Source organism: Pangasianodon hypophthalmus, chromosome 22, assembly GCF_027358585.1.
Source record: "Pangasianodon hypophthalmus isolate fPanHyp1 chromosome 22, fPanHyp1.pri, whole genome shotgun sequence".
In the NCBI taxonomy this organism is placed as follows: Eukaryota; Metazoa; Chordata; class Actinopteri; order Siluriformes; family Pangasiidae; genus Pangasianodon; species Pangasianodon hypophthalmus.
The window spans coordinates 5,246,679-5,271,204 of NC_069731.1; the positions used below are offsets into that span (position 1 = coordinate 5,246,679).

General features: G+C 38.5%; 2 protein-coding genes across 8 annotated transcripts; one reads left to right on the forward strand and one right to left on the reverse strand.

Moving 5' to 3' along the window:
* Positions 1–280: 280 nt before the first annotated feature.
* On the forward strand, positions 281–11,127 carry cep72 (centrosomal protein 72). Of its 3 annotated transcripts, none has more exons than XM_053228086.1 (14): positions 281–400; positions 1,802–1,955; positions 2,125–2,255; positions 2,916–3,108; positions 3,201–3,315; positions 4,033–4,205; positions 4,422–4,489; positions 4,580–4,616; positions 4,869–5,033; positions 5,889–6,037; positions 6,249–6,342; positions 7,013–7,191; positions 7,374–7,500; positions 10,988–11,127. In XM_053228086.1, exons 2-13 carry the CDS (start codon positions 1,847–1,849, stop codon positions 7,497–7,499), a joined length of 1,539 nt encoding a protein of 512 aa, XP_053084061.1. In that variant the 5' UTR covers positions 281–400; positions 1,802–1,846; the 3' UTR covers position 7,500; positions 10,988–11,127. The 3 variants fall into 3 exon arrangements, with proteins under 3 accessions (XP_053084061.1, XP_053084062.1, XP_053084063.1); XM_053228088.1 differs by having other exon boundaries at positions 282–400; positions 5,898–6,037; XM_053228087.1 differs by lacking the exon at positions 10,988–11,127 and having other exon boundaries at positions 7,374–8,860.
* Positions 8,192–23,536, reverse strand: LOC113532791 (tubulin polymerization-promoting protein). 5 transcript variants are annotated; one of them, XM_026924420.3, is made up of 7 exons: positions 23,295–23,536; positions 18,619–18,781; positions 18,399–18,457; positions 16,325–16,408; positions 14,228–14,557; positions 11,855–12,008; positions 8,192–11,420 (listed from the first exon to the last, which is right to left on the reverse strand). In XM_026924420.3, exons 3-7 carry the CDS (start codon positions 18,425–18,427, stop codon positions 11,211–11,213), a joined length of 807 nt encoding a protein of 268 aa, XP_026780221.1. In that variant the 5' UTR covers positions 18,428–18,457; positions 18,619–18,781; positions 23,295–23,536; the 3' UTR covers positions 8,192–11,210. The 5 variants fall into 5 exon arrangements, with proteins under 5 accessions (XP_026780221.1, XP_053084064.1, XP_053084066.1 ...); XM_053228089.1 differs by having other exon boundaries at positions 18,619–21,860; XM_053228091.1 differs by lacking the exon at positions 18,399–18,457 and having other exon boundaries at positions 18,619–21,860; positions 23,295–23,530.
* Positions 23,537–24,526: the final 990 nt, after the last annotated feature.

The following is a 24,526-nucleotide window of genomic DNA, read 5'->3' on the forward strand; positions in this document are numbered from 1 at the left end:
AAATAAAAAAGCCTGACAAAGACACGCCACTGCTAAATACCCATTAAATTTCAAGATATTTACCATCTACTACAGACATTGTGTCCATTGATTCCACCATGTTTTCTTACTGACACGCCCCCAACTCAGAAACTCAGAGCTCAAAGAAAATCCTGAGTTTCCCACTCGTAATTACGACAATTGTGGTGCCGTTCACGTGCATTTGACTCGTAAATACGATCTTTACGACATGACTTGAACTCACCATGATCCTTGGCGGCGGGTCTGTAGCAATCTAGATAATGGCAGTATTAGCATATAAGCTTTGGAAGCTGTTCTGTTTGAGTGGAGTGTACAGATGAGGAGGCAAGAGAGCCAGACAGACTAAAGGACTAAAGCGCTGCTGCATCATTCTTTCTAGGTAGAGATGAAGCAAGAGCTAAATCCCACTGCACCATTATCATCATTATGGGTAATATAGGAAACCATTAAACAAAAGTGAAAATAGGCTAACATGTCAATGAAGAAGTTTCAAATAAAATAGTCAACTCGGCATCTATTTACAAAATAAATCTTAGACGCCATTGAAGATCACATGTTAATTATAAAGATTAATATGTATGTCATTTTTGTAAAAATGTTTGTTAAATGTGTTCCATGTGACTGCACAACATGTAGGTTTTTTTTTGAGGTCCCGCTTTATTGTACAGTTCTCTATATAGTGGCACTAGTACTCAAAAGATATGCCTACATCAGTACCTTTAATTGTGTCTAAAACCACAAACTACTTAAACAGTAATACGCCAGCTACAATAGTTACCACAGGTGGAGTACTATTTGCACAACCAACTTGACAGTAGTATGTGGTTTGGGACATAGCCTATGAGTTTAATGAGCGATGAATCATTATAGATTTAGGTGGGGACCGTGGGTTATGATGTTTGCACAATGTATATGAACCACATGCAACTGAGTACAAAAGTTTGGAAAAAGACAAAGAATTGTATTTTAATTAACAAGAAATTAGTGTGTTAGGTTTTACAAAGTTATCTTCATTATCAGAAGTAACAAAAATGTTTGAATAGTAACTGTAACAATATCAGTAATGAGAAAATATCAAAATTATAAGCTACCAGTTTAGCCTAAGTTCTTTCATTTCTTTCTGAATGTGATTAATAACTTGTATTTTGTACTTGAACTTGAACTCGTATAACCATACTTTGCTTTTATGAGTGCTTCCACCCTGTTTCGTATCTGTGGTTATGGTTATGGGATACACCTACATTTCATTTTTAAATTTTTGAATTAGTTAATTAGTTAGTTAGTGTGTTTGTTTGTTTGGCAAGATATAAACCTTTGCACTCAGAATTTGCCGTTAATTTAAGGTCACTACGGCTGAAAAAAACAATAGAAACCCTCATAGAATTTGTAATGGATTTAATGGTTATAATGGGAATTGTATTGGTATTAATGGAAACTGTAATGGTCCCTGTGGGTCTCTACTGGTAATATGTCGCCTTTTATTGGTGGCATGTTATGTCTAGTGGATACCATTAAGGACCAATAATGGTAATGGTTTTAATGGTTAGTTGATGGTTTGCAATGGTATTTGTAGTGGAAACCATTAGAATTGCTGTGATGGTTTCTACTGTTTTTTTTCAGCAGGGGCATGTCCTTTACTTCTCACCTGCACAGGAATTTAAAATATAAAATAAATAAATATGTGTATTTTTTGTTACTTAAGCCCAAATGAATTAAGTAACGCAAATTAAATTATATTTACATGTTTATATTTTTACTTGGGCGCGTGTCTCTGTTTCAGATCCTCACGCAAGCGCGCGCAGGGAGTGAAGTAGGCGGTTGGGAGATGCGCATGCGCACTGCGCCTCAGTTTGAAACTATGGCGGCGACGCAGTGTTTATCCATAACAGAGCAGTGGATACGGGAAAGGCTAAACCTTCAACACCAGTGTTTAGGTGAATATGTTTTAGAATACGTGTTATAACTCTTGAATACGCCTTATAAATATTCTACACTCCATAATAGAGCGGCACTCATTTTATAAACGCACTTAAAAGGCTTGTTTATCCTATTAGCTTAGCGTGTGGCGCTAATTTCTTAGTTTTGTTTTCCATTGCCACTCAGCGGATGTGCGATCACTGCGCCTGCCAGGAACATATGAAACAGGAAAAATAGGCCATCTGGGAATTTCTCTCAAGAACTTTGTTCGCTTGAAAAGTCTGGACCTTTCTCATAACGCCCTCGTTTCTGTAGAGGTGAGTTTCCTAATGATTTTATTACTTAATACTTCTAATTAGTGTTTCTTTTTCCTGAAGGAGATGTTTATTTAACATTAATGGAAGGAGTCTCCAGTGTCAGTGCTTTGTAACAGTAAGTTTTCCAGCATGGGATAATCTTCAGGACAGAGGATCTTTGTGCTTTCTGGTTCCTCTGTAACGTGACAAGCTACTCTTTTTGTCTTATTAACCTCAAGCGAGGACAATAAGAGATGCTGGTGAGGGAAAGACTGTTTAGACTTTATCTGCTATAACGTAAGTGATAACAGGAACCAACTTGTCTCTGAGATGTTCCACAACATTGAATGTAACTATAAATGGTTAAAATATAATGTGTCATTCAGTAATAAAATTACAAATTGTAATTGTTGGCAAATTTCTGTGTAGTAAAAGAAAGTATTTTTGGGACATGTTGATACTGGAACATAATCAACTTTGGGCCACTTCAGTAACTCCTTGCTGGGTCGCATAACACTAACCCATTGTTGATTGTTTTCCTGTAAGAGTATCTCCCACCATTGTCAATATTTTCCAATTTTTTCCAATTTTCTTCACCAGGGATCATGACTTTCAAATAAATTAATCGACGGTAATTCTGTGCCGTATGTAATTTAATTCAGTTCCCCCTTTGTTTTCCAGGGCATTCTGCATTTAAAGTTGCTTGAGAACTTGAATCTGTACTACAACAGAATCTCGTCTCTTCAGGACGTCCTGTCTTTAGGCAGCCTTCAAAATCTAAAGGAGCTGGATCTCAGACTGAACCCTGTTGTGAAAAAAGATCCCTTCTACCGCCTGCACTTAGTCCAGGCAATCTCCAAGCTTCGTAAACTTGGTACACGTTTGTTACTCGGTACACTAGACTCTATGGTTGATGTTGGATATGTGTGAATGCATAGTTTATTTGTTGTGTTCTCATCTTCACAGATGACTGTGTTGTGAGGGACAGAGAGAGAAAAGCGGCTCTCATGCACTTCTCTGCAGAGTCGGGACTCGAGTCCTGTCAGAAATCTCCACTTTCTACAATGGAGATAAAGAACAGGTGATTATGTCTTTATATTTTCTATTACTAGGCGTGTAGAGATTGACTGATCAAAATAATACATCCGCAAAGATTCAGAACAGTGTGTATTGGGCAAAGTTGTTCAGATAAGTTAATAAGTTGTTTAGATAAAGTGCTTTTCTGCACATGCAGCTCTTTATTACTGATTTATTATGAAGGAGGTGTGGCCTCTGTGTCTGTAAGGCAGCCAAAGGGGGCGGGGCCTATTTGCCTTTCAGTAGCAGTAAAGCACATATACCCTTCATTCCTGTCGCTCATTCAGAAGGGGACGGGCCTTTTGCCTTTCTGTAGCAGTAAAGAAGATATGGCCTCTGTGTGTCACTCCCTTAGGAGGAGGTGTGGCCTCTTTTCTTTTTGGAAGGTTTGCTTTTAAGCAACAGTGTAGACGTTTTGGCCACTGTGCCTGTCACTCAGTCAAAATGAGGTGTGCTCTTTTACTTCTCGATGCTTATATCTTTTTCCACTGAAATTAAACTGTTTGCATGTTGCTGAATCATATCTTTTTTTACATTGTATCACACTGAAATACTCCAAATGATATTGTCTGGAACCACTGGCTAACTCTCTGAAACAGATAAACACCCTTAATTCCAACTCCTGAGCCAAATTATCCTAAGCTACAAAATAGCAGAAATAGTAAAACCATATAAATTATGATATTATTGTTTTCCTATGAAATCTTTTTTTTCTTCACAGGAGCAGTAATCCTAGGATTGCCTCAGTGAACAAGATGATGATGTCGAAGCTCATGCTCCGTGAGGGTAACGAGGAAACGGTGCTAAATCACAACTTTGACAGGAACAGGAACATATCGACACAAGAAGCTCACATAGAACAGTACAGCAAACCAGAGTCTACTCATTTACAAGGTAGCCTAAGTGACTTCAGTGTAAATACATCACCTAAACTTTTAACGCTGTTAACAACAAAAGAACTAATAGTGAGCTGTTATCCCGCATATCCCTGATTGATCATTCATTGTTAGTTCTATTTTTTGCTGATTTTTCACATAGTCTGCCATAGTTAAAGGGAAAGATATTTAATATTTAATATTATTTTGATGTGGTTTTTCCACTCTTTTTCAGAAAATCCCTCTGAAATTCTAAATCTACTCAATGACTATGATTCAGCATTACTGTCTTCACAGAAACAGGTGTGTCTCGTTTTAATTGTATGATAATGAAATTTGGTGTTTAATAATTTAAGAGTCATTAAAGTGATACTTGTTCATTTCTCCTTCTAGGAATTTCAATCTAAACTTAGGAAATGCCATAATGGTGGTGAGTGTAATTCATACCCTATTTAAAGTCTCTGGGTCCACAAGAGGGCGCCATTCCTCTTCCTCTGTTAGAACGCATTTACTGTGGATCTTTGGCGTCCAGTGGTGCCTCAGAAGATTGGCTCAGTGCAGATGATACTTTTAAAACTTTATTCCTCATAGTTTCTGTTTGTAACATTGAAACCAAAATGTACCATGTTGTACAGTTTCTTAACTATAAGTAAATGTTAATTGATACTTTTGCAACCACCAGGCACTCGCCACACTATCAGACCGCGGCCCTCGAAAGATATTCCCAGAGTCACCTTCGTTGAACCATCTGTAAAAAGATGCACTTCTGGTAACCTCACACCCATCAGAACACAGGCCGAAAGTTATTTCACACCATATCCCAGCAACAAAAATGCTTCTTCACAAGGTATTTATGTTTGGGATTGAAATTTCTTGTTATTTATTTGTATTAGTCATTCAAATGTGAATAATATTTTAATGATTTGTTTATTAGTGGACAAGTAAAAACCTTTATAGACATTTTAATAATTTATTATGTCAAAAACTCATTTCAGCTCTTACAACATTGGCATTTTTCTGAACCTTGAAAGGCCAAAAACCAAAAAATAAGTGTCTTTTTTTGTGGGTCTACTCTTGGTGATGTATTTCTATATTTATAATCAATATATTAAAGACTTCTTAACACAGGACACATTTGTGAAGTGTTTTTAGACCCACGTCATGCACAGTATCCTTTTTATTCAGTATTCCAATCCTCAAGGCCTCTCAAATGAATGTAATCATAAGTCCACATACCCTGTTTTTTTTAGTCCATAAAGTCTCTAACTTTCTCTTTGTTGTGAATTTTATTTAACATCATGTAATGATGTTTGTACCATAATGAAACACATGGATAATCAGAATAAAGGCAAATATGTGGTTTATTCATGGCCACACTGTGTTCTGACACGTTTTCAAGTGAACTGTATTGTGAATACAATTCACCCGACATCAAAAGTCCCCATCTGTCACTAACACTGACTGTTAGTTTCCTTTATAAAAAGTGTCACAAGGCATACAAAATACAAAAAGTATTCAAGGCACCCGGTGTGAATTCTAAGTTATACTGCTCCAGTATAAAAATATTGTGTAGTAGTATACTATGTAAATATATATATATATATATATATATATATATATATATATATATATGAGAATGAAATGAGTCTTATGTGTGTTATAGATGTTGGGTAATTACTGATAATTACTCTCTCTTAATAATCTCTTAAAGGAGATGATCAGCCAGTGTGTTTGTTAAAAAATTACTCTGAGAGGAAAATGCATCCACCTAGACTAACATACCGAAGCTCTGATGATGGAGAACTAGAAGGATGTTCACATGCACCTGAGAGAGCCAGAAATCCCTGTAAGGTGAAAGAGCATTCATTAACCTAGAATATTTATAAGCACTGCTTTTAGCAGGTCTTGGGCTTAAGTGTGGTCTCAGGCATAAGGTCAGGCCACATTGGATTTCTCTTTCTATTGGAAAGGTGGATGTTCCCAATATTATCTAAAAACCATTAATGCCAACTTTAATGCCAACAAGGACTGCTGGTCTAACAGGTAACACCTTTGTGTTCAGGGAGCATACAGGAAACCGATGGAGTTGCTTCTAAGTTTGGTGGATGAGTACTGGTCTGGCGAGATGAAGGATCACAACTCTAAGCATTTTTTCAGTGAGTGAAAATCCTCCACGCAGCATTCATACACATATTACATACAGTAATGCACACACATTAATGGTTCATGTATACAGTTCTGCATTGTGGGTGGTTGTGTGTGTGTGTCTTCTTCTGGGATAATATAAAATATATGGTACATTTATAACAGCCAGTGACTTCTAATATGATATATAATATAATATGAGATAAAATATGATTCTTTGATGCTTTTTCAGTGCACAAAGTTTGTAAAAGAGTAAGTGTTTTTCTCCCCTAAAGCTAACCAATTCCTAAAGCTGGCTACTAGAGTGCTTGATGTCTTTTTCTTACTGGTTCATAAACCAGGAGATTCAGTTTCAACTGAACTAAGTTGCCATGGATCATGGAGCTGATCATGTACACAGCTGTTAGGGAGTAAGGCTGTACATTTTGTTAAATAGAGAAGCACAGATCTGTGAAAGGGGCACACAATGCTAAAGGAAACTGGTAAGACTTCTAAGTTACAGTGTTTGGGCTTCAGTGATCCAGAGACTACCAGATCCGTTCAGGCACCATCACCAGATACATGCTGCTGTGAAACTGGTGCAAATCTTTACACCCCTCGGTGTGTGGAGCAATTTGAAAGAGACTAGGCAAGTTAATGATGCACTTACATGGTGTTTGTTTGTTTGCCCCTTGTGTGTAGTGCACGCTGTGCGGATCCTCTGTATGATGGAACAGGAGGTTGCTAACGGGGAAAGCGAGATGACTGCTCTGAGAGAGAAGATCCAAACACTGAGCGACCAGATAGGCATACGGAAGAGAGAACATCAGTCAGAGCTGCGGAGGCTTTCCGAGCAGCTTAAGCAGGCACACGGCAACATCGTAAGTCTGTGCCATGGTCCAAATCCGTCAGAATGAATCATACTGAAGATGATTCAGAATCAATTCAAAGCATTATGAGAACTGAGCATTATAGATTTGTGTGATATTATGCTAAAAGAGTGTTGCTTTGGAACAGGTCTAGTTGTAAAAATATCTATTGGGTGTGTCTCTTTTCTGAACAGGAGCATCTTGATCAGGAGTTGAGGTGTGTTTTGGAGGAGAATGTGTCTTTGCAGAAACAGTTGATCAGATTAGAGCAGCAGCTCCTCTCTGATAAGCTGAGGGAAATGCCAAACACACAACGCTGAGGTGATTTCATAAACCTTGATAAGTTTAGCCAGCTACTCAGAACATGCTTATCTTGAACAGATCAGAACGAGAAGCTTTTTCATTTTTTTTTTTTTTAGACCCATATCCTTTCTAAAATTTCTGAAAATGTGTACTAGTCTTTATTTCTGTAGAATTGTCTCTTTGGTGGCTTAGTCATATGAGAATAGCAAGAAAAGTTGTGATTCATTTGTTTTGTGAAGTTCAAGTGAATCCTGTCTTTCTCACGTGCACACACTTTTTGAGCAGATCAGATTAAATGATGTCATTCACACAAGGCCAGAATTAGACCCTATATCAGTTGTTTCTCTCAGACAAAGCTTATTTTATCCAAAGGCTGACAGAAACGAAAGCGGCACTGCATGCAATATACAGAAGCAAACAAATGATCTCTTATTGTAAACAGTTTGTGATAATTAATTCATTAGGAACAAACATGCTAAATCTACCAGGGAGTGGGGAGAAAAAACAATGAACTTATAAAAGCCATATTCAGCCTTTAAACATTACAAAGTTTAAAAATGTTACACCATTCTTTTCATACTAAACTCATTTTCAGGTAAGGAATCAAATTGTTTAATGCACTGCTCATTTAAGCATTGCTTTTAAATTTGATGAGGTGCACAAATGCAATGAGGTAAAAAAAAAAATATTAAGGCCAAAAACAAGGCCATCCTTTTCTTTCTTTTTATTCAGAACAATGCTACAACATAGGGACAAGTTAAAGGTCTGTTGAACGTTACCTTAAACACATAACATGCAGCAGGGCACTGTAACACATAGAAAAATAGTTATATGAAAAATAAGACAACATTTTGTTCCTCGAAAACGGAGGGTTTACAGTATTTGGCGTCAAAGCACACAAAACAGCAACCATTTGTTAAAATACAACAACAATATTTCAAATTTGCTCTTTTGATATAAATATGAGTCACTTTCCAAGCAGGAACTAACAGGAACAGTGTGACACTATACTGGAAAAATAGATGTTCTATAGAAGAATATGTCTATACATGCTGTCCTCTTCCTTCCAAGAAACCTGCTGCATATTTTTGCTCTTTGTTGCTCAACTGAAACAGTGTGTTAATTATCTAACCTAATATTTTCAAAGAAGATGACATTAAATACCATATATTACTGTATCAGCAGCGCAGAAGTGTAATTACTTGCACTGGAAAGCTGCTAGTATATTGATTCTTAATAATACAGAGATTTACCTGGTCAGAAATTTAAAGGTATACATGCTTTTATTCTTTTCTGGAATAACAATTTCTGGTTTCTATATCAAGGTTGTGTACCACTCCTGTATGTATTGATGGAACATTAAATGGGAATCTTATGACCTTGGGACCATTTAAGGTTATTTCATGTTATTTGGCTAAAATGCAATCATTGTAAACATCGTTTATTAGACTGGAAAAATTGCACATACTAAAAGGTGCCGTGATATAAAATGTCTCAACTCTGAAACCACAAAAAAGGTTTTTAAGCGATTTAATTTAGAAAACATTGTAATTATTATTACGAGTATTAACCAGACTTATTCAACCCAATACTTTTAACTTCCTGTCACGCAGGAGGCTGTATGAGTAGGCACCATGTTTGGGCCGCATCTGAAGTCCCAGGATAAAGTCTGAAGGCAGTATAAGAGACCTGTGACAGGCATCTCCATGTAAAAGAAGGAAGAGCGTAATATAAATTTCATCAGGCGATCACAAACATCACATTAAATGACCTCTAATATTTGCACTTAGGAAGGTTTTGAAAGTACACTACATGCACCTTTTTAGGTACATACCGATGCGTACATACTAAATGCCACGTTCTACAGTAATTGGTGAGCTAACAGTAGCAAAGTAGATAATTACGGTTAAGGTAAACTTTTGTGGTGATGCCATATGCTAAAGTTTGTGAGTAGCTGAGTAAATTTATCTCACGCTCAAAAACAGTGATAAAAGATCAGTTCTAATGATATAAAAATGTCATATCGGCATGTGTCTGATCTGATCAGTAAGTGATAACGGTTGTGCATAGTAGTATAGATAGTAAATTGTGCTAAGACAGTGTTATAATAAACCAATCACATGATCCCCTCCTGACTTCCTGCTGTCTAATCTCAGTGCGTTTTTATGTGACAGGTGTCAACAGAGAAACTGTGTATCAGCCAGTGTATCATATTATGCCATCAAGCGTTAGCATAAAAACACAATTATAAACACTATTAATAATTTTGACCCTATATAATGGACAGAAACATTAACCATATATTATATATATATAAAATGTAGATCACCATTTGTGATGTAACAACCGAGCAGAGCGTACGAGCCGTCAAATTTGGTGACTGTTTAAGGACTTATGCACAAATTCACAATCTAATATCAGTAGACATCAGCTCATGGATTCTGAATAGGTCACACTAGGCTCATTTAAAAAAAAAAAAAAAAAAAAAAAAAAAACTGTACAAGTCTAATCTGATCACAAGCAAAGATGCACCATAAAACACACAAGTATAAAGGGCAGTATTAGACATTGTGAAAGAACTTTAAAAAAAAAAAAAAAAGGCTAAATTAAAAACATTTTGTTTTATATTTTATGCCAGATAGCAAAGAGGTCACAAATAATGATGTCCAAAAACAAAAATTCCTACTTATAGAATGTGAGGTCTGATCAAAAAGTCCTAAGATGACAATGGAGAATACTCATTTGTGATTTTAAGGCTACATACACAGAGTTTTCGGTATGCACCAAAAAAAAAAAAAAAAAAAAAAAAAAAGACATTGATACGCATTGCTGATTTATCATGTTAACGAGCAGATATCGATTTTAAGTGAATTGTATGTATTGTGTGCAAATTTGAGGCTTTCAATCAGTTACCCTTAGATTTTTTTTTTTTTTTTGCTCTGAATCATACAGCTCTTGATGTGAGTGGAGACAGGGATAATTTCCCTTTTATCCTCCTTGGTAATAATCAAAGTATTGATCTGATATGTGTGTATCAACGTACTGATCTCATTAAAACCAATGGCATGTGGTACATTTTTGATGGATGCCTAAAATCCTTGAGAGAGTAGCCTAATGTCGATCCGTTTAAAAACAGTTCCAGGTATAATGCTGGGAGGTAATCATGATGCCAACCTTAAAGAACGGCTTAGCTAAACTATATTTCGCTGCACTATGTTTCGCAGAAAACCTCGTGTATACATGTTGCTCCTTTTTTCTGACCAGTTCTGACCATTGGCTTGTTCCTAGAAGAACTTAAATACTTCCGCACAGAGCAGTTCACTGCTTCCATACTGCTATCTGTAAGGCTTAGAACTTTTTGACTAGACCTCGTATGTGCTATTGTAGACATTTATCAAATATTTTGCATCCATTTAGTGTTTTCCTTGTTGATCTTCTCATTATCATTCACAACTCCTTAATATTTTTGTGCTCTCCACTCTGTTCTTCCCTTCTGAAATTTCAGAGTATGATGATCATCTTCATTCTTGATGAGGAATGTACCAGCCGGCTGCGTCTCTTGTCTGTCGATGTAAACATTGTTCCAGTTCTCCAACAGCGCAGGAAACGGAAATCTCTTTCACAGAAAAAAATGATGCATATAAACAAATGGAAATAGCAAATATGATCCTGTTGTGCTTTTTTTTTTTTTTCCCCTGCCTTGTCTGTTGATGGAACAGGGGGAAATCTCACATGGGTTTTTGTTGCTGTTTGCCCTGGACTTTCTTCTCGTATGAGCCTGCATGTTTGTAGCCAGGCACGTAGCCGGATGTATCGACCATGTCAACGCGGCCCGCTTTGCCTTTCCCGCGGCCTGCCTGGTCAAAACGCTCTTTATGAGAACCTGTGAACTTGGTGGTGTCGGTCAGACGGGATACGGTGGGGGATGCCACGGCTCTCTGAGCAGCCAGAGAAAAATAGATTAATGATCATGATCATATCACATAATTAAGATTTTGTCACAATCATGCAGATATTGTTAGACTTCCTTCCTGTTAAAATTTGGTGTTTTGCATTCTATACCTTGCTAAAATCATAAATAATGTTTCAACCTATAAAGTTAGTAGTATGACCAACTCTTTAAAGCAGTTTCTTTAAAGCAATTCCGTTGTTTTGGTAGCTTATACTTTCATTATCACTAAAAGTCTGAATACAGATGTTGCGGTAAATGTTTCCACTTTGCAAAACCCTAAAGATGAGCTGTGCACACATGATGTTTTAGATGGTTGTACAAATTTGTATTGAGTTTCTAATGACAATTTGGATCTAGTATTTGTCACTGTGTCACGTTAGTGTATTTGGTAACTCTGTTCCCTTATGTGGCTGTGATTACCGTAACTCCAGATATAACTGGCGACTTCCCTTCGACCATTTTGAAGACCTCCTCCGCTGCCTCCTCGCTGGTTTTATCTTTGAAGCGCTTCCTGGCCAACTCAGAAAGAGCTTCCTTGAACTGGCTGTACGTGATGGTGCGGGCAGACTTGTTCCTACAAAATGATGTGGAAAAATAGAGCAGCAAAACTGACTACATTAATTACACACAGATGCACAAGAATAAATACAAGCACATGCATTTAAGTTAGCTGTTACTCCTTTGGATTTCATTCCTATTGATTTGCTAGCTTATTTTTAACAGCTTTAATCTTGCTCATTTTAAGAGCAATATTTTTGCAAAATTTTGATAATTCAGGGAAAATCAACAACTGTGCTTTTAAAGCCATTTATAAAGCCTGTATTCATTCAAAATAATATATTATTTCTATTAGTGTTATATAGTGTTATTCTATTAGTGACTTCTGACTTTTTCCCTTTAATCCCTGTACCAGTTGATTGGTCATGAAATAGTGGTCCAGTGTAGAAGGGACACATTTAAAGCAGCCAACAATTGTATATGATACCATTTAGAGCTATGTTGATAAAATGCTGGAGTTAGGCTGACAAGCAAAGAGCCCACACCTCCTTAACTGAGAATGACAAAGAGGCCACACCTCCTTCACTGGAAATGACAGTCAAAGGCCACACCTCCGTCACTGGGACTGATGGGCACAGAGGCCATGCAGAGGAACTAAGTTTGTGTTACTCAGTTTCAATAACCCTCGTCTCTGTGAACTGTGTTTCCAAGGAGAATGGAATCTATAATAAACACAGCCATGTGTGATAACACAAACATGCTGAGTCTGAGAACTTCCCTGTTCCACACTGCAGGATGAGAACCCTCTGTTCTTTGAAAATAGTTTGCATGAGCAGATAAAATCTTAAATACTGTACTCCAATCTGAATGTTCCTTCCAAATAGAATAACTCACCATCTATCTAATAATCTTTATTAGCATTTAGAGATGCCTGATTCCCTTCCTCAGGCTCCGGTCACTCTTCCTGTTCTTCCTAAAAAGCATTTGCTTCTTAAACATCAGTGTAAAAAACGCATAGTTACACACATTCATCACCACAGCAATGGCTGTTTGTATCACCTAAACAAAAGTGCTATAAAGCCCTGTGTCTCCCTGAGTAACCCGGCTGTCATAGCAACAAGCTCGGGTAAACACGCCCCCTTTTTGGTTTATTATTAATTTGAGCTCTCGGGCAAGCGGGCGGTTTTGTTTGGGCCTTCCTTCAACACTCCATTCCTCTCTGCCTGCTGCATGCTGCCTAATGTCAGATAGGAAATTCAGCTATGCACAGCAGACTGGATGTGAGTGTATGAGAGAGAGAGCATTCTATACTGGCAAAGACTCCAGATGTCAGCCCATATACATTACCTCCAAGTTATCAATTAAAGTGTGCTTAGATATGTTGTTGCCTTTCACACCCTAATGAACACAGTTAAGACTTGATGTCAGATCACTTCTCTCACACTGAGGTTGCATAAACATGCACAGTGTGCTCTCAGTGCTTCAGTAGATTAGTCTCAAAACACCGTCGTTAGCCCAGCACCCTTCCACCCACTGCAGTCCTGTTTTAAACAAACGCTACACAATGTGCTCCTGTGGGATCTGCTCAGACATCTAAACAGCTCAGTCCCAAGCAGGAAGGGATAAAACATGAGCATGTCTCATTAAATAACACTGTGCTGAAGGCTTGCAGGTAATCAGATATATACCCATGTTGCTTGCGCAGATTATGTATGTTCAGGAGATGTGTTCACTAACATTTTTACTGTTTCAAGGTTCACTCAGGATGAAAAACTCCCATGAGGCCACATTCTGGTGTGTGACACAGAAAGCAACAAAGTGACTGCATCTCCTGTTTAAACAGACTATAAAACCTCTCCAGACAAAAAAAAAAAAAAATGCACTACCACGTAAGCTTCATGTGAGTTCTTTTATAGTAAGTAGGCATGTGCTGATGACATTTTTGCATCCTGTCCACCTGTTGGTGGCTTTTACAGAGTGTTGTACCAGTGGTCACACACTGAGATTTTAATCCAAAAAAACCTTTTTTGTCAGCTGTCTTTGGTCACAATGGCACTAAATCTGCCGGTGAACACTTCACATTATGTATTCCAAGACATACAAATTTTTACATATTTGACATGTTTACATATTTTAAACAAACTTAAAGTCCTTTTCGGAGAAGGTAATCCCATAATTCTGTTTACCATAGTAGAGGTTCACAAAACCTTAAAAAGGCAGTTGACAGAATTGTCCTATTTTAATATTAGGACATGCCCAGTTTAACAAGCAGATCTAGTGAGATGTGAATCTTACTTGACTTTTGAGAAGACGATGTCCACATCTGTGAGGGTGATGGTTTTGCTGTCTATGACGCTGCAGTCCTTGCACAATTTGGACCAGTTCTTGCCGTGCATCTCCTTGCCGGTGGCGCGGGTGTCTCCGTGGATGGCGAAGCGTCTGAAAGCCTCTTCTAGTGGTGTAAGCTCTACAGGTGTTTTGGCACCGGCTGCTCCTTCGTTTGTCCCGTTTGACTCTGTGGAGAGACGCTTGGTTCGCTCTCTGGAGTGCTCGCTGGGAGTGCGTAGGGGTGTGCTGTTTGGTGTTGGGTGCTTAGCGCTCTGGACTTTAAACTCTTCCATGGTGCTGAAAGGAAAGAAGAAAAGAAAGCCTTTATTTTCACAAATACAAGCACAGTGAAAGTCTCTTCTTCAGGGCTGAGGTCAGAGCACAGAGTCTGTAAGGATATGGCACCGCTGCAGCAGAGGGTTAAGGGTCTAGCTCAGGAGTCCAACAGTAGCAGTTTGCTGGTGCTCGTACTTGAATTATCAACCTTCTGATCAGTAGACCGGGGTCTTAACCATTTAGCCACTATTGTGATAGCAATCATGCAACAGACTGCCACTTCCTGCATTCCGATGTATTTTTGCTTCACAACTTAACCTCAGAAACATGTATTTAGTTGTATCCAGTTCAACATGGTACCCGACTCTCTTGTCGCAAAACAGCAACCAATCTCAACAAGGCAAAGGCTAACTACTGCTCATGCAGCATCGTAGCGTGGCTAAACACGCTAGGAGGAGAGCACTAGCCATCCTGTTCTATATGAAAGAGCAGACAGATGAACACCTTGCTCTGGTTGATGAGAATTGAACCATTTATGGCATTTGGCAGATTCCCTTATCCAGAGCAACTTAGATTTAGCTGAGCAGTTGAGGGTTAAGGGCCATGCTCAAGGGCCCAGTAGTGGTAGCTTGGCTTTGCACTCATAGCCTGCCAATTAGAAGTCCAATGGCTTAACCACTGAGCTACCACCATTGCAATTTTAGAATGCACTAGTTCATTAACATTTAGGCTTCCTTTCAATGGTGCAAATGAGATTTATTTGTCTAAATTCTGACACAGATCTGATATTTGCAGAGCTGTGTGAAATATTGTGTTTGCTTTCATATTTTCAGTGCTTGATGTGAGAGAGCAGCCATCCTTCCCACATATGGACAGGAGAATTTTGCTCTTGCACACCTGCCTGCAGCTGGCTTTGGCATTGTCAGAATTCAAACTCTCTTTTGCTCTCTCAATGCTTTTACTGTTACTCCACCTGGAAGCTATGTGTGTTTTTTAACATCCTTCTTCACTGAACATACACATATCACTGTTCACCTGTCATCATGTCACCTGTTACTTCCATTTAGTAATAAGTACAAAACAGCAGCAGCACTGCATCTGGACTTTCTCATCTTCCTGCACTAGTCATGAAGAGCGAACGAGCTCTTGAATGAATCATCTCAGTGATGAAGGCTTGTGCTGCTAAGCTAGTCATTTCTATGATTTTGCTGCCATGAGCAGCCTCACAAAAATGATGTATTCTTGTTTTTCTTAAATTTTCTTGCATTTGTATTGCCTGTTACTGATGTGAAAGCACTGTCAAATCATAAGGCACGAATATGACCAAAGGGGGAAAAAAAACAAAACCAATAGCGCGATAGAGCTTGTAATGTGAGACAGGTTCTGCTGTGATCTGACTGAATGAGCAGAAGTGGCGAAATGCTCTGGCACTGAGGTGAGCCGCTATTAATAGACTATTAATAATGTGGAATAATCTGCGTGGCGATCTGAGCGTGAGCAGATGGACACTCCAACCACGTAAAGCATTTTCCCTCATGATTACTGAGAGTACTGTGGGCTACAGCAGACCTATAATGGCATTCATAATGAGAATTAGGGGGTCGTCTATAACAGCAAATGACATTTATTCTTACACCATTGTTAGCATTCCATACTGCTATGGCAAGGAAACATAAACTATGACTGGCTGTATTAGTGATAAAATGCCAAAAGGACAAGTTTCACATGCACACACATTAACAGTAAAAGAATAAACAACAAACCAAAAGCACCATAATAGAGACTCACCTTGGCCCTGGATATCCCCTTTCACTCTCTGTCCTCCCCTCAGTGTGGCTCAGGTCAGCGTCTTGTCTCTCCTTCCCCGTGCAGCTGCAACAGCAAAGATCCTGTTTTCAGAGTGTGCCAGCTCAAAGAACAAAGTACTGTAGTGCCAGACAGATTTTCACTTTCACATTCACTAAAAACCACGGAGATACCCCGGGTTGATTTATGACAAGCACTCAGTACTGCATATGCCACAGTTTGCTGTATAGAAAGCTTTACAATAAAATCCATAGATTTCCAAGTTCATTCACAGATTTCTGAAAGATATGCAAAGAGTACAAAATAAAAATCATCATTTTTCATTTTCATCATCAAAATCATCAAACCTCAAATCACATTTTTAAAAAACTGTCAAGATTAGCTGTGCCTGTTCACGACTAAAACATTATTTTGCACGTTGGACATGAAAAAGGAACACTTTCAGTCAGACCCAAACCAAAGAAATGGCATGTAACATAAGAAAATCAACCACAAACAAATTGATGCCTCATACTGTAAGAAAATCAGCCACAAACAAATCAGCGCTTTCTAATCTAAGAAAATCAGCCTCAGAAGGAAGCAAAACCACAGCAGAGCATTCAATCTGCACAACACTACTGTTTGCATTTCACTGGTGTTCACAATTCACGTGACTGAATTCATATTGAAAGTTATGGTTAAGGTTACATTTGAGGTTGGCATTTGTCCATTTTCATTACAACTTTCATTACAAATCTAACTACTTAAAAAACCATTGTTGGTGATTGTTTAGATTTTGGGATTTTAAAACTTTATATGTCGGTGTTAGTGAAGTGAAGTTTAAATTTAATGTAAATTATGTCCATATTTCAAATAGACGTTTACTAATTTTTGTACAGGATTTTAGTTAAATGGGTTTTAATGCACTGTAACATCTCTCTCGACTATTATTTCAAAACCCTAACCAGCACAAATTGTAATTTTACAACAAAATCAGCACAAACAAATGACATGATTGGGGTCCAAGCACTGCAGGAGCTGGAACTCTACTGTTTTTTTGTTTTTACTGTATTTGTTTTTTCTTTAGGGAGGGTGCCAACGTCACAGAGGTCACCCAACCACATCACCCTTGTTTGAGTGTGTTTGAATGTTTAGTAATTTCGTTTCTTTAGTAACGTCTGCACATTTTAAAGCAAAATCCGGAAGCCTTTACACACCAGTCTAGCGTCATACACCGTGTATGTAGTTTTTGATTAAACTTAAAGCATTAAGCTTATTAAATTCTCAAAAATAAGAAGGTTATTATACAGAACAGTTCTAAGTGAACTGAGAAATGTTTGTAAATTTTTGGTTTATTGGAAGCAGCCTTGGAAAAGCTCTTGAACACTTGAACATTGAACACCTGAACACTGTTCTGGTTTCTCTCTAACATGCTAACCTGCACTGTTTTGTCTTATTAGCTTCAAGAGAGAGAGAAAAAAGAGGCGGGTGATCTTTATAGTTTATAGCTGCTGTATCGTAAGTGATAACAGGGACTAACCTGTTTTGCAGACATTAAACTATAAACTGTATAAACTATAAACACTGAAAAAACACAACATGTTGATTATTAATACAACTGTATATGAGCACTTCTGCATACTGTTATTGGGAAATAATAAACTTTGGTGTGGTAACATTAACTCCACATATGGGCCACATCACACCACAGTGTCACTGATTATTTTCCTATAACAGCACACCTCCAAGTGTTTTGTTCCTTACATGTAATAACACTAAGAAACTCAAGGTCTGCAAAAACTTTTTTCTGAGAATGTATATAACTATTAACAATCCCATAAATTTAACAACATTGTCAATAAGACTATTCAGTGATTGCTCATGTTTTGGCAGAAGTCACACAATTGACACTTTGATCACACAAGCACCTGTCAGACTTTATAGCTGTTAGCGTTATTGCCATAAAAGTGTCAAATCACCTGGCACAAGCTTACACAGGAAGGAAGAGAGCATGACTAGTACTGAATCATGTTCTGTTTTTTCCCAATCGCAGCCAGTTAAGCAAGACGTGGCTCACCTCACAGCGGCTCCCATAGCACCCGACATCGCAACGTGCACAACCTCAGAGACGCCGCACTGCCATGGAAAAACAGGAAACAAAGATATTCTCTGCTGTTTTGGCACTGTAGTGTTGGAGCAAGCTAGCTAAAACTTCACAACCCACAGTTTAGCTATGACGAGCCATTTTACGGGGATCTCCAACCTGCATGTACGCATAATCTCATGATCTCACTCACGTAGTGTTGCTTGGGCTCCTTGTGCTCCTGCAGGCTGGCACTGCTGCCTCACAAGCTCAAATCTGCATTTGTCACTCCAACACACAGCTCGATGGACTAAAAGTGAGCTCCATAAGTCCAATCAATGTACAAGGGGACCCTCGAGGCCCACTTGAAGACGTCCCTATTGAAGAGCTTGGTGCATTACGGCTCATTGTAGTAAGAAACAAACCTTTATTAGTAGCTAACAAAACTAGCATTCAGTCAGCGAGACACTGTGGATCCATTGTGCACTCAACTCACACACACGCACACACAAACAGATAGCGACATCACCGACTGTCACAGGTGACGAAAGGGCAGAAGTCACAAATAACACACTTCATTTAACAATCCTGACCATTTTTAAAGGAATAATTCAGCCAAAAATGAATTGTACACCATTAACGTTTTTTTTTTCTTTAGTTTGCTTTGGACCTACAAAGCTAATGTAGCTAACATTAAAGGAAAGCTTATAGCCACCAGTTTAGCATCACTATAAATCAGCACACATTCAGATAACAATATGTATACACGTAGCAATAAATCATGGGGCATGCTGTTATAGGAAAATAATTAACAAATAAAGTTGTTCCGATGTGTTTTATTCTTCTTAAACCTCAGCAATTTGTCAACTACTTCAATTATTTTATTAATTAAAGATCAACACTGCTTATTTTATCCATTTATAGTTATGTTTAATGTTGTGGAATGCCCACAAAACAAGTTAGTTCCCTCACCAGCTTCTCTTTTTCTTTCTAGAAACTGCAAAGTCCTCCTTTCTAAAGCCTTTCCCATATCAGAAAACTTAATTATAGCTTCAACTCTTACTGTTACTAAGTGCTGACACTGGAGACTTCCATAAATGTGTCCACCATACAAGTCCCTGTGAAAGTTTTCTATGGGATAGATAGATAGATAGATAGATAGATAGATAGATAGATAGAAACTCCATCAAGATGCCTCCATAATGTTACCGCAATCAGCTTTATTATATGCAATATTATATATTATTATATTATATTTTTTATACAGCAAATTAAAAAAAGATACGGTGCATATATTTATGGGAAAGGTTCCATTACCTGTTAGCTGCATTAGTAGTGCAAAACTAAAGAAGGAAATTTTAAATACCAAACATTAAATTTTTTCCTAAACTGTTCATTTAAGGACCACAGGTGTGCCTTTAAAAGTCCTGTAAATATTCAGCAGTAGCTATAGCAATGCATGGTCGGTGCTCTGAAATCTTATTGACTCAACTTCACTGATAAAACACCCACATGCTTTTTTTTTCCCTAAAATGTCATTTGTTCAAAAATGAACGTGACAGTTGCTTCATTCTCTCCACAGAAAGAGAGAGGGATAAGGAGCAGTGAGAGAGAGCAGATCTCAGGAGAATGTCAGGAATCTGCACAGTGATCAGTGCATGCTTACATGCATTTGCCTTCTGGAGATGCTCTGCACACATGAATGCTTACACAATAAATTGTCCTATTTAAAACATCGACTATTTATAACAGCAGTGGAAGCAGCGAGACTCGCCGTCCAAGCAACCAGCGAGAATCAGTCCGCTAATCACAAGCCCAGTGCAGAGCAGTGGGGGTGGAGCTAAGCTGCTGATGTAAGACATAAACAGGAAGAGAGGCAGGTGTAGGTGCAATGTCTTATCCTGGCATCTATGATAGAGTGATGCCATGCCAACTGACCACCACAACCCAACACACACATGCACACACAAAATAGACCATTGCATCATCCTAACATAGACCAAACTGACCCATGTAGCTGTAGCGTAAGAGGAATAAAACACTTTGTGACATGCTGTTACAGGAAAATAATCAACTATGGGCTGGTAAGAGGAACTCTGCTCTGCGTTGACATTGATTATTTTTCTATAACAGCACATTTTATTCTTTATATATTATCCTTCACAATTAATTTATCCTCTTTAAAAGCATATGAGCCATACGAACTCCATCTTGTTGAATTCGTCCACAGGTGACATACTACAGAGACGGGTTTGGCATTGGTTCAGAAAAGTCACAGGCTGTACATTTAGTCTTCTCTCTCTCTCTTTCTCTCGCTCTTTCTTGTGAGAGAGTGCAGGCCACAATGCCATTACAATATGAGCCATTAATCAGCCAAGGTAAGTATGACTCCACACAGTCAGGGTGTGAATGGAGGCACATCCTCTGCTCTTTGCACTTCACATTTTAGCTGCATATTTCTGCATTTAAGAAATATATTATAAAAGTACAACTACACATTTATTCCTTGCTTTATAAGTACAATTGGAGAAAAAGGTTAACACCAAACACCCTGGAGTGTTGCCCTGATACCAGTACATGAGCTCTTGAGATACTTACTGTATATCCAACTCCCCTAACGTAGACGCAACACCACAATGACACGATCGTGCTGGGACTTGATTTGCTGGTTGGATTATTCATTTTGCAAACACTTTTATCCTAAGGAACTTACAAAAGTGGTAGAATCAGGTCCAAGACATGCCAGAGTGTTTTTTTTCTTTTTTGCAAGATCCCAAAAGTGGCCCTCCACACAATGGAGCCTCCTTTGAAAAATGTTAAATAATTGTCTCCTCCCAGAAAACTTCAGTATATGAACAATTACATCTGTTTATGCGGAGCATCCGTGATACAAGTTGTTAATATAGAAATGATAATGTTTTGGAACAACCACATTAATATAAACCTGCGATTTGAGAATCAGACTTGAGAACCAATCAGATTTGAGAATTCAACAGAGCTGTGGTAAGAGTTGTCATTTATTTAAGGAGAGTCACTAATTTCCGTTGCTGAGAACAGCTCTCACTGTTGTTTTGGGAAACACAGACCCCCAGCTGGTCCAAATGTTTTTCTCTCTCAGCTCCCAGCTGTTAGGAGCAAAAATTTGGACTGTCCCTGTGGACCAATACGGGTTTCAAAATTCCAGAACCTGCTGTTAGTCACGTGTTATTATATAAACAGTCAGACTGTAACTGTGCACTTGTGGCTAAATGAATAAGGATATACGTTGTGGATGACTCTTCTACCTCCATACACCTTTAAGCATCCAACTACAGGGCTCCAAAGTGGCGCAGCAGGCTAAGGTTTTATTCTACCATCAGCACTTTAAAATCCAATGATGCCTGTCCATTCCTGGGAGTCGGTGGGAGTGTAATTGTGCTTACAGTCTGTGTGGGGAGAACGGCCTTCATTTCATTCCTGTCAATCAGAGTGATGATAGTCAGTCATGGGTGCCTTTTAGCATGTATACAGAATAAGTTGGCACTTGACTCCTGCCACCTATGTTGCGGGAGCAGTTTGTAAAGATGCAGTGGCTGCGGGGTGTGAATCAGTAAAAACATGTATTGGCACTCTCATATGGAAAAAAGAGATTCAGTTAGAAGGTGGGACTCTGCTAAGACAAAAAAAGATGGGAGAAAATTGGGCAGAAATACATAAAAGGTGCAACTACAAAAAAAGATTTCCTATATTTAGGCTTCTGGCACACACAGCACAAGTTAAAAATGCAACATTTTTTGCCTAAATAAAGAGGCACATGCTCTGAAATAAAACAAGAATCATTGTGTTGAGACCAGTGACTTTCCAGGCCACTGCACTGCAACCCAGACCTGAAAAATCTGGCCCAAACTCATTCACAATTGCACTAATCCACAAAACGTGTAAATAATTGTGCAAGAAAAGCAAGGATTTGTATAGGGATAAGGAAGTAGTATTACTGTTCACTTAGTGTACATCTGATTGGTTTGTGTTTCCCTCAAAATTTTAATATTGTAATACTGTCCAAAGCACTATCATGGTTTTTACCACCACAATGTAAAACCTTGTGTCTTTAAAAATGTACAGATTAGTGCCTTTTATTTTGAGGGTAGCAGATTTCACCTTTTAGCTTTTAGGTTACAGTATTATCTATATTATTTCAAATTTCCTTATCATGCTATATGGTCTGACTCCTGACTGCATATTATACCAGAATGTGCCATTCTGTAATGAATACTCACACCAAGCCTGACTATTGAATGGTGAAATTATTGCCAGACCTTGCATAAGTAGTGCATGATATCACGTTTCTCAAATCAGTTGCTCGACTTTTTTTTTTTAAAGTAAACGACTGGAGCGTGAGTGCATTCATCTATGGCACATTTCATTTCACATATGATATGTATATCTTAGTTATTAATGTAAATAAGCTATATGAATATGCATGAATACATGTGCAAACGCATACAGGCGATGCAACTGCTCGAGGTGTTACATAAACGCGTCTTGGCGGACATATAAAGGCGTCGCGTTTACTCGGTGTTGTTGTTGTTGTTGTTTACCGTGTGAGGTAAACAACTGCGTCAATACGCGCGTGAACTCGGCTTTAGATCAAACACCTACAGTCGAGAAATTCGCATAAATTCGCCTAAAATTAGCTAAGTAAGAAATGAAACCAGTCACGCAAGAATGTAAAAATGGCTTCTTGTAAACATTGTCGCTGTCAGTGATGCATAAAAATATCCCGGATGTTTATTTTTTCATCCCACATTCCTGCATCAATACGGTGGAAGATATCAAAAATGTATTTCAGCAGCATCAACACAACTATTTTCTCTCAAACCAACAGCATGCATTAAATTCAGACGAGCTTACGTGTAATTTGGTGCTGCTCCTCACGCCTCTTCCTTTATTACATGTCCTTCTTCTGACACATTCTCACAGCTGAACCTTCCGCGCGAATTAATAAACACGTCCGCGGTCCTGCGTGAGTCCTCGCGCTCTGATCTGCTCCCTGTCCGAGAACGAACCGTTTGTGTGTGAACGACTCTTTTCAAGCGAATCGGTTCGCGAGAGACAGTAACGATGTTTTTTACATCGTGCTGAAACTGGTCTCCTGTGTAAGATGTACATTTGCCTGATATCTTGAACCAGTGTTGTAGAATGTAGCAGCTCCTGCATGAGCATGAATAAAACAAATGAAGACACACACAAAGTTTGATTCACTTAAAGTGGTTTGTCCAAAAGAATCGATTCAGTAAAATGATTCATTATGGACAGCTAAGATTCTCCCTGTGTCCGAAATACTTCCCTAATCCGTACACAAATGGCTAATGCATTAAATGCATTTTGGGTATTCAGTAGCCTCCAGGGCAGGGCGATTCAACTTCACTGGCAGGTGGACCCTACTGAACAAGCACTGACTGGAAGCCTGTATATACGCTTACCGTCCATTTTAATAGGAACGCTTGTACACCTGCACGTTTACGGAGTTATCCAATCAGGCAGTCAGGTGGCAGTAGCGTAATGCATAACGTCATGCAGATACAGGTCAAGAGCTACAGTTAATGTTCACATCACACCAGAATGGGGAAAAATGTGATCTCCGTGGCTTTGATTGTGGCATGGCTGTTAGAGGCACACAGGTTGGTTTGAGTGTTCCAGAAACTTCTGATCTCCTGGGATTTTTATGTACAGCAGTCAGGGTGCAAAAAAAAATCCAGTGAGGGGCAGTTCTATGGATGGAAATGACTTGTTGATGAAAGAGGTCAGTAGAGAATGGCCAGGCTGGTTCGAGCTGACAGGAAGTCTACAGTAACTCAACCGCTCTTTACAACCGTAGTGAGCAGTAAAGTATCTCAGAATACACAACATGTTGAACGTTGAGGTGGATGAGCTACAACAGCGGAAAACCAAATTGGGTTCCGCTCCTGTCAGCCAAGAACAGGAATCTGAGGCTACAGTGGGCACAGCCTCACCGCAATGTCGCCTGGTCTTTTTCCAATCTTAGACTGTCCAGTTTTGGTGAGATCATTGACTGGGACTTGAGTTACACTGTAACTAACATCTTGGGCTATATATATATATATATATATATATATATATAT

Coding starts and splice junctions, on each gene's coding strand:
- cep72 (XM_053228086.1), top strand. CDS start 1,847: ATGCGCATGCGCACTGCGCCTCAGTTTGAAACTATGGCGGCGACGCAG. Junction 3,109..3,200: donor CTCCAAGCTTCGTAAACTTG/GTACACGTTTGT, acceptor TCATCTTCACAG/ATGACTGTGTTGTGAGGGAC. Junction 3,316..4,032: donor ACAATGGAGATAAAGAACAG/GTGATTATGTCT, acceptor TTTTCTTCACAG/GAGCAGTAATCCTAGGATTG.
- LOC113532791 (XM_026924420.3), bottom strand. CDS start 18,427: ATGTCGGGTGCTATGGGAGCCGCTGTGAG. Junction 16,409..18,398: donor GCTATGGGAGCCGCTGTGAG/GTGAGCCACGTC, acceptor TTGCTGTTGCAG/CTGCACGGGGAAGGAGAGAC. Junction 14,558..16,324: donor AGGGGATATCCAGGGCCAAG/GTGAGTCTCTAT, acceptor CTTTCCTTTCAG/CACCATGGAAGAGTTTAAAG.